Source organism: Oncorhynchus nerka, linkage group LG16 (assembly GCF_034236695.1).
Source record: "Oncorhynchus nerka isolate Pitt River linkage group LG16, Oner_Uvic_2.0, whole genome shotgun sequence".
Classification (NCBI taxonomy): domain Eukaryota; kingdom Metazoa; phylum Chordata; class Actinopteri; order Salmoniformes; family Salmonidae; genus Oncorhynchus; species Oncorhynchus nerka.
Window position 1 is genome coordinate 30901997 of NC_088411.1, and position 17488 is coordinate 30919484.

A 17488-nucleotide genomic window follows, 5' to 3' on the forward strand; every position below is an offset into this window, starting at 1 on the left:
CTAAAATATCTTCAATACCTGTAATAAGTCTGAAATATCTTCACCTAGAGTTGTTTAATGTTAAAGTGACACATGACACATCAGGAAATGTCATGGAAAGCATCTACGATGTGATGTCAAGGGCCACCAGCCCTGGTCTGCATAAAGCGCTGTAATTGTCTTAAATAACGTTAACTGGAGTCTGTACTGTATGGTGTCACAGGCCATCACCCTACGTTGTAATAGCTGTAGTAAATCATGCAAAGGGTTGCCATGAATTTGACAGTAACTTAAAGGGAGCAAGGTGGCAAGTGCAATTCTGTATTTCCTATTACAGTAGGTGCATTTGTTTTATTTTACAGTGACACATGATACATAGTCATTTATTTTATGTAAATAATTTTCCCGTGTCCCACAGAGAATAGGAAGCACTACCATTTTACACAACATTAAAGACATGCTCCGGAACCTTTGAAACCTCCCGCTTTGGGCTGGATGTGTCAATGTGTAGTTCATACATGCATAATCTATGATCAGAATTACTGTTTTACCTCAATTAGCCACAAAATCCCTAGTTTGAAAGCAACTGTTTTTCTGGAAGCTTTCCCTACATTTCCTCCCGTGTGGGCCAACCCCCTAGCAATTTGAGTTCTAGCCAATGATCTTCAGCCCCTCACCATTTGAGTGACAACTAACAAGATGCACACACATCAGCAGAGCGAGAGAGAGCAATGACGTGGTGCAAATATCTGCACAGAGGTGACGTAGTACGCAATTTCCAGCTCAAGAGCACTACTTTCACTACTGGCTAAAAAGTATACAAAAGTACCGGAGAATCACTTTAAATACGGCCAATGACCAGTTTTATGTCTTTAGTACATTCACCTAGAGTTGTTTGATGTTAATCTGACAATGGAATGACATGACTCATGCTTTTTCCAAGACAGTCCCACAGAGAATAGGAAGCAAGAGGAATGCTTGTCATGGCAAGCGCATCACTGGCAAATCAATGCATGTGTGTGCATGCATGTGTGCAGGGCCGGCTCTAACCTTTTGGGGTCCAAAGCTAAATGTTGTTAGGGGCCTCCAGACCTCATGGGCAAAACATTTTAGTGGCCCCCCTCTTGACGGCAGAGAGAAAAAATATAATTGTCAATTTCCTGCAGTTCTCCACATTTTGCCACGGGACTTAGAAAAAATATTGCAGTTTTAAAGCAAGTTTGCTGCAATTTGACTCATTTTGTCATGGGGCACAGAGAAACATTTGCAGTTTTACAGTTAATTTTCTGCAATTCTACACATTTTGCCATGACTTATACCATGTTATTATGACATCTGTGGTGAGAGTGACTAACAAAATCCCTGCGTGCCCGGTTGGTAATTCAACCATGATTACTACAAGTATAGACAGCTGACTCATTTACCAATCTAAGAACGTTTAGCCGACATGGAATGGCAGTGTTAATTTCATCAACAATAACTATGAGGAAAAGTGCTCATCAACGACTTATTCCTGAATTAAACTATGACGATAGCTAGAAGAGATGCCCTGGAAAAAAACGCAAACTATTACAAATGACTTTTCATTTTAGTTGATGAAAATGGGACGAGACAAAAATTCCATGTGAGACTAATGGACATTTAATTTGACATGAAGCTCCCTTTCATCTGTTTTGTCCAATCATACGCCAGCATACATGCATAATATTTCAGGTAATCCTCTCATTGGCAGTTGTGACTTGACTTGTATCTAACCTCAACTAGAAACAGTGTTTACTCTCTTACTTTCATGTAGGCAATGTTTTCTTTGATCACGACAGAAGCTCTATTTTCCCATGTGTGCTGTTATTCATTAGTCTGTGTTGACGCACTTCCATTGTAGTCCACAAATGCGAGTTGCAGTTGCTTTTTGCTGTTGCTATTTGTTGAATATTAGGAGTACAGTAGTACTTCTGGCATTTTTGTAAGCCTCAAAATCTCCCCTGTCATTCACTCCCTTGACAGTTATGGCTGTGAGATTTTAGTCATTTAGCAGACTCTCTGATCCAGAGCGATTTACAGTTAGTGAGTGCATACATTTTAATACTGGTCCCCTGTGGGAATTGAACCCACAACTCTGGCACCATGCTCTACCAACTGAGCCAAAGACAAGACTAAAAGAGTCCAGTTTTAGTCGACTGATAATAATTCAAACTAACTATGGATGAAATTACAAACATTTTACTAAGACTAAAACTAAAATAGCTGCCAAAATTAACACTGACATGGGCTATTTGAGTCTCTGTCAGTGACTGACATAAAAAGAGAAAAACTGCTGATCCAGAGTTCCCCAATTTTTTATTATTGTCAAAGAATGGGTGGGGGCCCCCTAGCAGCCGTGGGGCTGTAGGCGGTCGCTTATGTTGTTTATGCCTGGAACCGGCCCTGCATGTCTGTGTGCTTGCATGTGATTTCCAGGCAGTTCATTCCAGTGTATGTGTGTTTGTCGTTAATTTGTTTGCGCATGTTTGTGCGTGCATGCATGCATGTGTGTGTGAGAGGGCATCTAGACAGAGCAGTCCAGATTTACTGCAGTACAATGCCTTCTTTTCCTTTTATCTCCTGATATTAGATGGATTTGCAGAAGAATGCTTTCTGTTCTGGGTGTATAATTTATACGCTGGCATCCGATTTGAGTTATAGGCTCAAATTGAGTTATAACGCTGTTATGGGTAACTTCTAAAGCTCCGACTTTACTTTATCGACAAGCCTTGTGCGCCATCTGGGCTAAAGGCCAAACTGCAGAATGCTTAAGATTATGGACAGGGGCACACTCAACTACTGTAAATATAGAGCTCAGGTGAAAAGGTTGATGCACTGTAGTGCATATTTTGTCTTGAGCGGATGGTCAGGGGGCCAGAACATAATTACTAATAATTTGTTGACTACAAATTGACTACAATAATTTATTGACTACAGATATAATATTTGATTAAAACATAATCATTTCAAACCTTGATTACATTTGTATATGATCACGTCTCTCTATTATGCGTGGCACCAGTTCCTGGTGTTTTTTTTTCAGCATTTTATGTCTGAAGAAATGTATTATAATAATACCCTGTTTTATTTTTGCTCAGGAAACAAGTTAAAATCACGGTCTGCCAGTTGGGGTGTAGCCTTAGTTGCCTGCCTATGAAACAACTAAATGCGCTGCTGGTGGTTTAGGTGCATGTAGTTGTACAATACATGGTAAACATGGCACAGTACATGGCACATACACATGCCATACTGTTCTGTTATTTCCATGACGGACACCTTTTAAACCTGCTACAGAATAGGTCTTCCCTCTTCTTGCTGTACAAAACATTGTCTGCGTCCCAATTCTCCACCCTTCTCCCCGTCATGGATTTACAAATGGTGGAAACCCAAAGCCAGTGCTTACCCCAATCCAATGCTTTCCAATTCATGACGGGGAATGTGAGAGACAAAGACTGTCATGGAATTGGATCTTCAAAGGCCAGAATACACACACTCACCTCAGATTTGTACCACATGGCAAAGCGAAAGGGGCTCATTCCTGAACGATGTGTAGAGGTCACAAATCCACGTTCATTGTCACATTTTATTTGCTCTCTTCCCTCTTTCTTCACAGTTTTTTTTTTCTTCCAATCGTGTCTGTCTTTCCTCTGGACTTCTGAGTAAATCTAATCTCTGGTCTTTTATTGAGCAGCTGCTTTGTGTTTAGTGTTCCCTTACGGAAAAAACACATGAATTTCACGTGAATACATGTGAAGTGTTCCAAAACACATGTTTTTATGTGATCACATGATCTTATGTGAGGTTAATGTGATAACAGGTGACAACCACAGGAGGTTGGTGGCATCTTAATTGGGGGGGACGGGCTGGTGGTAATGACTGGAACAGAATGGGCGGAATGCTATCAAACACATGGTTTCCATGGTTTCCATGTGTTTGATGCCGTTCCAATCTCTCTATCCAGCCATTATTATGAGCCGTTCTCTCCCCAGCAGTCTCCACTGGTGAGAACATGTAAAGCAACATGTGATAACATGTGATCACGTGTGAAGTGTACCTAAAACACATGTTTTCACGTTATCACATTTTGCTTTACATGTTCTCACCAGTGGAGGCTGCTTCGCGGTGTAATAATGTCTGGAATATGTCAAAACTTGATAATGTGTAAAGTGTTCCTAAAACAAATGATTTAACATGTTAAATTTCATGTGAAATGATGTGATTTTCAACGTGAAATCATGTGGTTTGTGGTGAAATCATGTGGAAATCATGTGGTTTTTCTGATCCTCTCTATGACTGGTGCCAAACCAGCGCCAGAACTGTCTAAACAATTCATCCCTCCCAACCAAGACAACAGTCAGTGGAACTTCTTACATGAAGTCATCGTGTTGAGCTGGGGAGTTATGTTAACCTTCTTAACAGGCCACTGAACAGTAAAACAGAACACTGGAACATCATTTTGAAATAGTACACTACCGATGTCACAAGAATTCATTCTTCTGAAGATTAGTCACTGGAACTTGGAACTTCTTCCATGTTTGTCCAGTGTTGTCATTGCTAGGCCCCTAAACAGTCCACTAGAACACTGAATAGATCAAGAGATCAAGATCAGTTTATCCGTGTAATTGTACACAAGGTCCAATGAAAATGTAACTTCCACTTTATCCGTCACAACAATTCATCCCTCCCAAACAAGACAACAGTCAGTGGAACTTCTAATCCATGGCTATCCACTAGCACAGTTGTGCTGAGAGACAGAGTTCTGTTCAATTGGCTTCAGGGTCACTAAACAGTACAACAGCACAGTCGATTGTACATTGAACTGAATAAACCACTTCAGTAGACCACTAGAGTAGACCACTTCAGTAGACCACTAGAGTAGACCACTGAACCAATGATACGTTTAACCTTCAAACATTTATCTTTAAAGCTAGAGCACCAATAGGAACATTGAACCCTTGGGTATAGGCCTATAACTTAACTTTTAAGTCAAGCACTTTCTTGTTCTACAAAGAACTTCAACACAGTTATCGTGTTTTGGTGTACAGATCAAATATATGAATACATGTAGTAGCTATTTTGGTGGCCTGTTGAGTCCAATTCCTTGAAGATGACTGTTCAATTGAGTATTTTAAAGAGTTGGCTCAACATAGCTTCTTGCCATGTGTGGACCAGACTCAGTAAGAGATTTCATTTGTATAAAAGAGTAGTTAGTGAAAGACATGAAAGCGTCCACTTGCCATTCAACATTTAGCTGGTTAGGACAATGTACTAAAATGTGATGGATTGCTTCCACCAATTTTAATTAGTCAGGTAGGTGAGAGGGTCAAGCACACTCAACTCGAGCTCTGTAACTCAAATGTTAGTTACAGAGAAAGTACAAGGCCCTGGGAACCATCACAACCTAAGAGGCCTACAACTCAGTCCAGTCATGAAGCTTATTTTAGATGGCTGTTGAGCAAAGACGGTGAATAGCCCCCTGGTGGTTTGGTAATAAGAAACCCAGACCTTAAACTATGTGGTTTGAATGCTTCTTTCTCCAGGTATAAATCTTGCCCTGGTTTTGGAGGTCAAAGCGAATACGTTTTTCCCTCCCTCCACTCAGTGATATATATCTGTAATATAACCGAGCATGTTCTTCAGCCAAATCTTTGTGCCAGATGACTCGATCAACTGTCTCGATTGATGTTTTGTCTTGTATCTTCATCCCAATGGTGTTCGTTTACTTATGAATTCATGATTGTTTGTTATTTAGAGTGCATGATGTACAGTACATCTAACAACAAATGTAGAGATGTTATAGAAAGATGAGAGGCTGGTTACACAGTTTAGATGTTTGTAGAAAGATGAAAGGCTGGTTATACAGAGTCAAGGGTTTTTTGGTCTGATGACCTGATGAGTCTCAGGTATAAAACATGGGGGTCATTCCATGTCAATTCAACGAAACCGTGAACTCCACCAATCTCAGATCGTGAAACTTCAAATGATGAGAATCAGATAATACAAAGATACAGGCGTCCTTCCTAACTCAGTTGCTGGAGAGGAAGGAAACCGCTCAGGGATTTCACCATGAGAACAATGGTGATTTTAAAACAGTTACAGAGTTTAATGGCTGTGATAGGAGAAAACTGAGGATGGATCAACAACAATACTAACCTAAATGACAGAGTGGGAATAAGAAAGCCTGTACAGAATTTTTTTAAATCTAAAACATGCATCCTGTTTGCAACCAGGCACTAAAGTAATAATGCAAAATATTTGTCAAAGCAATTCACTTTTTGTCCTGAATACAAAGTGTTATGTCTGGGGCAAATCCATTACAACGCATTACTGAGTACCACTCTCCATATTTTCAAGCATGGTGGTGGCTGCATCATGTTATGGGTATGCTTGTAATCGTTCAAAATAAAAAATAAACAGAATGGAGCTAAGCACAGGAAAAATCCTAGCGGAAAACCTGGTTCAATCTGCTTTCCACCACACATTGGGAGATGAAGTCACCTTTCAGCAGAACAATAACCTTAAACACAAGGCCAAATCTACACGGGAGTTGCTTACCAAGAAGACAGTGAATTTTCCTGAGTGGCTGAGTTAGTTTTTACTTAAATCTACTTAAAAATGCATTCCCTCCTTCAACCCATTTGTTTTTTAGGGAGGATATGACATATTATGTCCCTATAGTGCCTCTCATGGTATTTTTTCCAATGCAACATTTTTGTTGAGGCAGAGTTGTTTTAATTACTTTTCCAGACTAGTGAGTATCAAACTGTGTCTGTAAGACATCCAAGATTTTTCTGAAGAATCCCTTCTTCTCCCTAGCCGACTTTACCTTCCTTTTTTTCTTCTGTGTGTTTGGTGAAAGCAGTGGAATAATATATGGATGCTGATGGTTGTCGGATTATTAATCACAGGGACTTGTCTTCTCTCGATGAAGCAACAGAAGTTTGAGAGCATCTCCTTTGAGAGTGGACGCTTCCAGGCATTTCCTGGCAGCCGGTGGGGCTTGGTGAAGCGTGTACGGTAGTGAGCTACACCATACTTTATTTGTGACCGCCCTGAGAGTGGCGTGAGCCAGAGGCATTTGTATTTGTCTTCATATTTAACAAGACAATTATGGAAAAAGAACTCTCAAAAAAGAACTGAACACCCCCCCCAAAAAGACTCCCTAAAAATTGAAATTGTGTTAGGGCCTATATGATATGACACAGTTTCCACACACTCAAATAAGAACAGAATGTAGGCAAGTACACTAGAACAAAGCTGTTATCAGAAGGCTTCGGGATTCAGTGTGTATGCCTGGACTTTAACTGTAAAGTTGGATGTTCAGCTTACACAACTCCCAGTGTTGAGGGAAATCTATCTCTAAACCTGCAATAAAAAAAAAGAACATTGATTATTTTCTTTGTTTTTAGAGCTTAGCTTGTTGTCAAAAATAATATGACAATTCAAGTAAAACAGGATTTTATTAAGTTAAAAGGACAATTGAAATCCTGTGCCTTTAAACAGCTTGGAAAATTCCAGAAAATGTCATGGCTTTAGAAGCTTCTGATAGGCTAATTGACATAATTTGAGTCAATTGGAGGTGCACCTGTGGATGTATTTCAAGGCCTACCTGCAAACTCATTGCCTCTGCTTGACATCATGGGAAAATCAAAAGAAATCACTCAAGACCTCTAGTCTCCACAAGTCTGGTTCATCCTTGGGAGCAATTTCCAAACGCCTGAAGGTACCGCGTACTATTGTTTGTACAGATGAACGTAAGTATAAACACCATGGGACCACGCAGCCGTCATACCACTCAGGAAGGAGACGTGTTCTGTCTCCTGGAGATGAACGTATTTTGGTGCGAAAAGTGCACATCAGTCCCAGAACAACAGCAAAGGACCTTGTGAAGATGCTGGGGGAAACCGGTACAAAAGTATCTATATCCACAATAAAACAAGTCTTATATCGACATAACCTGAAAGGCCGCTCAGCAAGGAAGAAGTCACTGCTCCAAAACCGCAATAAAAAAGCCAGACCAAGGTTTGCAAATGCACACGGGAACAAAGATCGTACCTTTTGGAGAAATGTCCTCTGGTCTGATGAAACAAAAATATAACTTTTTGGCCATAATGACCATCGTTATGTTTGGAGGAAACAGGGGGAGGCTTGCAAGCCGAAGAACACAATCCCAACCGTGAAGCCTGGGGGTGACAGCATCATGTTGTGGGGGTGCTTTGCTGCAGGAGGGACTGGTGCAATTCACAGAATAGATGATGTCATGAGGAATGAAAATTATGTGGATATATTGAAGCAACACCTCAAGACATCAGTTATATCTTGGTGACAAATAGTTATACCTGAAATGTTTGACCCAGTTAAACAATTTAAAGGCAATGCTACCAAACACTAATTGAGTGTATGTACATTTCTGAACCACTGAGAATGTGATGAAAGAAATTAAATCATTCTCTCTACTATTATTCTGACATTTCACATTCTTAAAGTAAATTGGTGAATTTTTATTTTTCATTTTTACTATGATGAAATTATTAAATGTCAGGAATTGTGAAAAACTGAGTTTAAATGTATTTGGCTAAGGTGTATGTGTAAAGAGTGTGTACTGGCGGCAGAGAAGTCAGGCGCAGGAGAGCAAAGACTGTGTTCCTACGGCACAGTTTAATAATAACGACGCCCAGTTTGAGGGGGGAAGATCTGTAAGAAAATCCACCGACAGGTGCGACCAAGGCCGTTGTGGAACGGGTAAGGGGTGTAGCTTCCCTCTGGGCAGGTGCCTAGGTGCCTTACACTGGGCGCACACCAAGCAGGAGGAAACATAAACCCTCACGTCCTTAGCCGAGGTAGGCCACCAGTACCTCCCGCTCAAACAGCGCGATGTCCGACCGATCCCAGGATGACCAGAGGAGGGTGACGTGTGGGCCCAATAGATCAACCGGTCACGAACAGCAGACGGGATGTACAGACGCCCAGCGGGACACTGGATGGGAGAGGGCTCTGCACGTAACGCCTGCTCAATATCCGTGTCCAGCTCCCACACTACCGGCGCGACCAGGAAGGAGGCGGGGAGTATGGGAGTGGGATCCATGGGCCGCTCCTCTGTGTCATACAACCGGGACAATGCGTCTGCCTTCACGTTCTGGGAGCCTGGTCTGTAGGAAAGAGTGAACACAAAACGGGGCCAGACCCTAATGGTCGACTATCTAAGGCGTGAACGGGCAAGGGCACAGCCACGGGAACCATAGGGATCCCTAAACTATGGGCGAACGATTTATCTATAAAATTCCCAGCCACGCCTGAATCGGCAAGTGCCTTATGCTGGGAATGCAGGGAAAACTCAGGGAAAGTGACATACACAAACATATGTGCAACAGAGGGATCTGGGTGAGAATGGTGCTGGCTCACCTGGGGTGGCTCCAGAGCGCCCTGCCTGTTGCCTCGATACCCAGAGGAACCAACCCGGCACCAACCGGCAGTGTGCCCTCTGCGGCCACAGATGGTGCACGAGCTGGAACCCCCTCCGGTCTCCCCGCGCACCGCCCCTCCCAGCTCCATGGGTATCGGAGAGGGGATGTGGGGGGTTCGAACCAACAGACCCCGATCTGCAGGGCTTTCCCGGTGAGGCACGAAACGAGGGCGGACACCCTCTCACGGCCCGAAGGAGCCGGGTGGACGGTTGCCAGGTATAATTCCAGCTGTAATAGGATCCCCTGGCAGTTCGCAGCCTTCCCATCATATTCCTGGGGAAGGGAGAGACTAATCCCACTGGGTCCAGGAGAAGGAGGGGCGTGTAGTGGAGACCGCGGTTGTGCTGGTTGAGGCGCTGGGTGAACTCCCTGTCTCTCCCAGTGGTCCATTGTTTGGACAACGCGGTCCATGGCGGTGCCAAGATGGTGGAGCATTGCTGCATGCTCCCGGACGCGCTCCTCCCGGACGCGCTCCTCCACCCCTATACCTGGGATTCCTGCTCCTGCTGACTCAATAGGTTTGGGTCCGGAATTATGTGCGTACTGGCGGCAGAGAAGTCAGGCGCAGGAGAGCAAAGACTGTGTTCCAACGGCGCAGTTTAATAATAAAAATCATCTTGAGAACAAAAACAATATATACAATGGGACAAAACCCCTTCACACGCCAGACATAACGTGCACATACACTTACATTAAACAATTCCGGACAAGGACATGGGGGTTAACAGAGGGTTAAATACACAACATGTAATTATGGAATTGGAACCAGGTGTATGGGAAGACGAGACAAAACAAATGGAAAATGAAAGGTGGATCTGCGATGGCAAGAAGGCCGGCGATGTCGACCGCCGAACGCTGCCTGAACAAGGAGAGGGACCGACTTCGGCGGAAGTCGTGACAGTATGTAAACTTCCGACTTCAACTGCATACAATTATCTGTTAAGTCCCTCAGTCGTGTAGTGAATTCCAAACACAGATTTGACCACAAAGACCAGGGAGGTTTTCCAATGCCTCGCAAAGAAGGGAACCTATTGGTAGATATTTTATTTTTAAACAGACATTGAATATCCCTTTGAGCATGGTGAAGGTATTAATTACACTTTAGATGGTGTATCAATACACCCAGTCAGGACAATAACCTAAAACACAAGGCCCAAATCTACACTGGAGTTGCTTACCAAGATGACAGTGAATGTTCCTGAGTGGCCGAGTTACAGTTTTGACTTAAATCTACTTCAAATCTATGACCTGAAAATTGTTGTCTAGCAATGATCAACAACCAATATGTCAGAGTTTGAAGAATTTTGAAAAGGACAATGGTCAAATGTTGAACATTCCAGGTATGGCTCTTAGCTCTTAGAGACTTACACATACAGACTCACAGCTGTAATCACAGCTGTAGGTGCTTTTACAAACATAAAAAAAAAAAAACAGGTTTTCATTTGTCATTATGGGGTATTTTATGTTGATGGATGAATTCAGGCTGTAACACAACAAAATTAGGAATAATACTTGCTGAAGGCACTGTACATATACACTGAGTGTACAAAACACTCCATGACACAGACTGACCAGGTGAATCCAGGTGAAAGCTATGATCCCTTATTGATGTCACCTGTTAAATCCACTTCAATCATTGTAAATTAAAGGGAGAAGGCAGGTTAAAGAAGGATTTTTAAGCCTTGAGACAATTGAGACATGGATTGTGTATGTGTGCCATTCAGAGGGTGAATGGGCAAGACAAAGTATTGAGGTGCCATTGAACGGGGTATGGTGCCAGGTGTACCAGTTTGAGTGGGTCAAGAACTGCAACGCTGCTGTGTTTTTCACGCTCAACAATTTCCCATGTGTATCAAGAATGGTCCACCACCCAATGGACATCCAGCCAACTTGGCACAGCTGTGGAAAGCATTGGAGTCAACATGGGCCAGCATCCCTGTGGAATGCTTTCGACACTTTGTAGATTCCATGCCCCGATAAATTGAGGCTGTTCTGAGGATTAAAGGGGGTGTAACTCAATATTAGGAAGCTGTCCCTAATGTTTTGTGTACTGAGTGTAAGTAGACAGTTATCACTCACTGTAGGTTGTGAATATAAGGCTAGTAGACCCTACTGATTCATAGTGTTGTCACACATTAGGCTCATCATCATAACCATATCACTCTACGCTGACCTTATTCACTAAGTAAAAATAAAACATTGCCACACACAAAGACATTAAGGAGTACAATGAAAACTATTTGACTGTAGAGCCCTGGACCATCCGTCGAGTTTAAAATTAATCACCCTACGGCATGTTGTCCGTATTAAAAAAAAAAAAGTCATCTTCATTTAACCAATCCCATTGATGTCAGAAGACCTCTGTCCCAAGGGAGACCTGGTCATTATTGCCATAGATTATGAGACTGTAGGCCCTGATGTTAGGCTTCAGAGGCGTGTTCCGTTACCCCCTACCTTTCTTACTCTACAGCTGTTGTGGAGATCTATAGGGGGCCTCAGGTTGGAATGAGGCAAGGCTTGCATGGCCAGAAGACCTCTGTGGTGAGGTAGCAGGACTGGACCCAGATGACCTCTGTAGTGAGGTAGCAGGACTGGACCCAGATGACCACTGTGGTGAGGTAGCAGGACTGGACCCAGATAACCTCTGTGGTGAGGTAGCAGGACTGGACCCAGATGACCTCTGTGGTGAGGTAGCACGACTGGACCCAGATGACCTCTGTGTTGAGGTAGCAGGACTGGACTTAGATGACCTCTGTGGTGAGGTAGCAGGACTGGACCCAGATGACCTCTGTGGTGAGGTAGCAGGACTGGACCCAGATAACCTCTGTGGTGAGGTAGCAGGACTGGACCCAGATGACCTCTGTGGTGAGGTAGCACGACTGGACCCAGATGACCTCTGTGGTGAGGTAGCAGGACTGGACCCAGATGACCTCTGTGGTGAGGTAGCAGGACTGGACCCAGATGACCTCTGTGGTGAGGTAGCAGGACTGGACCCAGATGACCTCTGTGTTGAGGTAGCAGGACTGGACCTAGATGACCTCTGTGGTGAGGTAGCAGGACTGGACCCAGATGACCTCTGTCGTGAGGTAGCAGGACTGGACCCAGATGACCTCTGTGGTGAGTTGGCAGGACTGGACCCAGATAACCTCTGTGGTGAGGTAGCAGGACTGGACCCAGATGACCTCTGTGGTGAGGTAGCAGGACTGGACCCAGATGACCTCTGTGGTGAGGTAGCAGGACTGGACCCAAATGACCTCTGTGGTGAGGTAGCAGGACTGGACCCAGATAACCTCTGTGGTGAGGTAGCAGGACTGGACCCCTCATTGAGGATTCCTTCCTGTTCCAACTGCCTGATGTGATGCTCTGGCCTTACAAACCCCATCAGAATGCATCAATAAGAATGTACATTCTAGTCATTATATTTCTATGGCTGTATCTGTAGCTCGGTATCTCTACCATGCTATGGGCCCTTCTAGGGAGCACTATCCCCATGCCTTTTTCGGGGAAGCCTAATAAAAAGCAGCTGCAGGAATCTGATGAGTCGTCGTCTGGTAACAAACATCCCCACATCTGGTTTTATCTGTGTTCACTGCTTATGGTCCCCCGTCCTCATCCCTCCTTTCCCTCCTACTCCTCCTCCTCTTCCCCCTCCTCTTCTTCCTCCTCTCCAACCATCTTTCACTCACTGTTCTTTCTTACTTTTTACACACTGTGAAAAGTCTCTGCCTTTGTTTGTCAGTTTGTTCGTGGAGAAGAGATTGGAGTAGAAACTTCCAAATTGTACAAAATAATCGAATACCTACAGACTTTATTATGTTGGTCCTCTTCTGCAGTATTCAGACTTTCTTTGAAGGTTTATAAGTTACAGATTGACTACCTTATACTTTACGTTTTGACATCAGCAGCCAAGTCATTCAACAAAATATTTTGATGTACCTCCTTGACCCATTTTCTCCTCTCTGCAGGCCTATGTGTATGACATCCGCAGCAGCAGCTACCTCCACAAGCTCCAGAGACACTCCGACACCATCCTCAATGTGACCTTTAACCCTGCTACACCTGAGGTGAGGACTGGCCGATAGCCTCTTAAAATTACACCCTCTCTCCGCATTCTATTTTCTTCTTCTCTGGTCTGTCTTTCTATTACCTGTCCATATTCACATATACAGTGCCTTTGGAAAGTATTCAGACCCCTTTACTTTTTCCACATTTTGTCACATCTTATTCTAAAATGGATTAAATAAAATGCATTCCTCAGCAATCTACACACAATAACCCATAATGACAAAAGCAGAAACAGGTTTTTAGACATTTTTGCAAATGTATTTAAAATGAAAAACAGAAATACCTTATTTACATAAGTATTCACACCCTTTGCTATGAGACTCGAAATTGAGCTCAGGTGCATCCTGTTTCCAATGATCATCCTTGAGATTTTTCTACAACTTGATTGGAGTCCACCTGTGGTAAATTCAATTGATTGGACATGATTTGGAAATACACAGCTGTCTATATAAGTTGACAGTGAATGTCAGAACAAAAACCAAGCCATGAGGTCAAAATGAATTGTCCATAGAGCTCCGAGACAGGATTGTGTCGGGGCACAGATCTGGGGAGGGGTACCAAAAAATGTCTGCAGCATTGAAGGTCCCCAAGAACATAGTGGCATCCATCATTCTTAAATAAAATAAGTTTGGAACCACCAAGACTCTTCCTAGAGCTAGCCATCCGGCCAAACTGATCAATCGGGGGAAAAGGGCCTTGGTCAGGGAGGTGACCAAGAACCCGATGGTCTCTGACAGAGCTCTGTGGAGCCTTCCAGAAGGACAACCATCTCCACCACTCAGGCCTTTATGTTAGGGTGGCCAGACGGAAGCCACTCCTCAGTAAAAGGCACATGGCAGCCCGCTTGGAGTTTGCCAAAAGGCACCTAAAGAATCTCAGATCATAAGAAACAAGATTCTCTGGTCTGATGAAACCAAGATTGAACTATTTTGCCTGAATGCCAAGTGTCATGTCTGGAGGAAACCTGGCACCATCCCTACGGTGAAGCATGGTGGTGGCAGCATCGTGCTGTGGGGTTTTTAAGCTTGAGAGCATCTCCAGAGAAGAAAGGGAGAAGCACGCCAAATACAAGTGTGCCAAGCTTGTAGTGTCATACCCCAGAACACTCAATGCTGTAATTGCTGCCAAAGATGCTTCAACAAAGTACTGAGTAAAGGGTCTGAATACTTATGTAAATGTGATATTTCAATTTATTTTTAATAAATTAGCAGACATTTCTCAACCTGATTTTGCTTTGTCATTATGAGGTATTGTGTGTAGATTGATGAGGAAAAAAACAATTTGATACATTTTAGAATTAGGCTGTAACGTAACAAATTGTGGATTAATCAAATGGGTCTGAATACTTTCTGAAGGCGCTGTATATATAAATGAGTGGATTTGAGTATTTCAGCAACCCCCGTTGCTGACAGGTGTATAAAATCGCAATGCCAAGCGGTGTAAAGCTCGCCACTATTGGACTTTGGAGCAGTGGAAACAGCAGTGTTCTCTGGAGTGATGAATCACGCTTCCCCATCTGGCAGTCCAATGGACGAATCTGGGTTTGGCAGATGCCAGGAGTACGCTACCTGCCTGAATGCATTGTGCCAACTGTAAAGTTTGGTGGAGGAGGAATAATGGTATGGTGCTGTTTTTCATGGTTCAGGCTAGGCCCCTTAGTTCCATTAAAGGGAAATCTTACTGCTACAGCGTACATTGACATTCTAGACAATTCTATGCTTCCAACTTCGTGGCAACAGTTTGGAGAAGGCCCTTTCCTGTTTCAGCATGACAACGCCCCCTTGCCCAAAGCGGGGTCCATAGCAAAATGGTTTGTCAAGATTGGTGTGGAAGAACTTGACTCGCCTGAATTGGCATGAATTGGAACACCGACTGCGAGCCTGGCCTAATCGCCCAACATCAGTGCCCGACCTCACTAATACTCTTGTGGCTGAATGGAAGCAAGTCCCCGCAGCAATGTTCCAACATCTAGTAGAAAGCCTTGCCAGAAGAGTAGAGGCTGTTATAGTTCAAAGGGGGGACTAACTCCATATTAATGCCCTTGATTTTGGAATTATATGTTTGTCAAGCAGGTGTCCACATACTGTTGTAGTATACTAGTCATGTGCTATACATCCTCCAGCTCACCTCGCTCCCTCTCTTGTTAACTTATTGTGAAAGAAATATCCGTACAGACTCAAGTCAGTCTGAGCATGATGGTAATTCATTAACCAGACATAGAATAAGGCTTCTGGGTTATTTTGTTGTCCTGCTCCCCTTGGACTTCATCTCCTATCAATCGGATATTGGACACAGCTTCAGAGGGAGGCCCAGCATACAAAAACACACTGTGATTTCTGCTGCTGTGTTTTGATTCCATGGAGAACCTCTGGGATTACAGACATGGGTTCAAATTATGGTATGTGTTTGTTTTTTCAGATACTTTGAGTGTTTGCTTGAGTCTGCCCTGGGTGCCATATGGGTGGGGTTCACAATTTTGGGACTATACCATTGGTAATAGTGTGCCAGGCAAGCTCAATCAAATTAATTGAAAGGATTTAGAAAAATATTTGAACCAATGTCTGCTGTGTGGATTCCATGGAAAGGAAAACCCCCAGGATTATTAGATTAGTTGAATCACACTTTGTACTAAAGGTCTGCCAGGTTCATTAAATAGTACCCGCAAAACACCGTCTCAACGTCAACAGTGATGAGGCGACTCCGGGATACTGGCTTTCTAGGCAGAGTCCAGTGTCTGTGTTCTTTTGCCCATCTTAATCTTTTATTTTTATTGGCCAGTCTGAGATATGGATTTTTCTTTGCAACTCTGCCTAGAAGTCCAGCATCCCGGAGTCGCCTCTTCACTGTTGATGTTGAGACTGGTGTTTTGCGGGTACTATTTAATGAAGCTGCTAGTTGAGGACTTGTGAGGCGTCTGTTTCTCAAACTAGACACTCTAATGTACTTGTTCAGTGGTGCACCGGGGCCTCTCACTCCTCTTTCTATTCTGGTTAGAACCAATTTGCGCTGTTCTGTGAAGGAAGTAGTACACAGCTTGGTACGAGATCTTCAGTTTCTCTCATGGAATAGCCTTAATTTCTGAGAACAAGAAGAGACTGACGAGTTTCAGAAGAAAGTTATTTGTTTCTGGCAATTTTGAGCCTGTAATCGAACCCACAAATGATGCTCCAGATACTCAACTAGTCTAAAGAAGGCCAGTTTTATTGCTTATTTAATCAGGTAAACAGTTTTCAGCTGTGCTAACATAATTGCAAAAGGGTTTTCTAATGATCATTTAGCCTTTTGAAATGATACACTTGGATTAGCTAACACAACGTGACATTGGAACACAGAAGTGATGGTTGCTGATAGTGTCCCTCTGTACGCCTATGTAGATATTCCATTCAAAATCAGCCATTTCCAGCTACAGTAGTCATTTACAATATTAACAATGTCTACACTGTATTTCTGATCAATTTGATCAAGTCTACTGTATTTAAATGCCACTTTAAACGTGTTCATGATTCTGCAACAAAATTTCCCCATGGGGACAATAAAGTCCATAACGTAAAGTAAACACACCGCGCTGAACGAACAGCAGACGGATTGCAGACGAAAGTGCATATCGATATTCAGTGCCCTTAGTCATCCTCCATGAACTCCCAGTCTCACCTCATTGTGGGTGAATATATATTTTTCAACATACTGAACTCAATGTGTCAGATTTAAAGTTGCAGTATGGTTTATAGTTCTTTAGCTCTCCTCCTGAATCTAGAGTCATCAAGACAGGATGACAGAGGCACTCAATCCGTTTTACAACTCTCACCTCGCATGGTGATGGAAAGGAACACTTTGGCCTAACATCCACTCAAGTCATGTCGGGTTAACAGGGGCCTCTGGGGCACTGCTTCTTTCCTCAAAATAGCACGTTAATCACCACACGACTAAATAATTAAACTGTCTACCAGTATTTTTAAAAG

General features: G+C 43.2%; 1 protein-coding gene across 1 annotated transcript in view; it reads left to right on the forward strand.

Moving 5' to 3' along the window:
* The window catches only part of wdr27 (WD repeat domain 27), a 178281-nt gene that overhangs the window by 105098 nt on the left and 55695 nt on the right, over positions 1 to 17488 (forward strand). The window contains exon 24 of the mRNA XM_065002587.1: positions 13430 to 13528. Within this exon, the coding sequence (XP_064858659.1) occupies positions 13430 to 13528 (99 nt within the window). The remainder of the gene's footprint in view (positions 1 to 13429; positions 13529 to 17488) is intronic.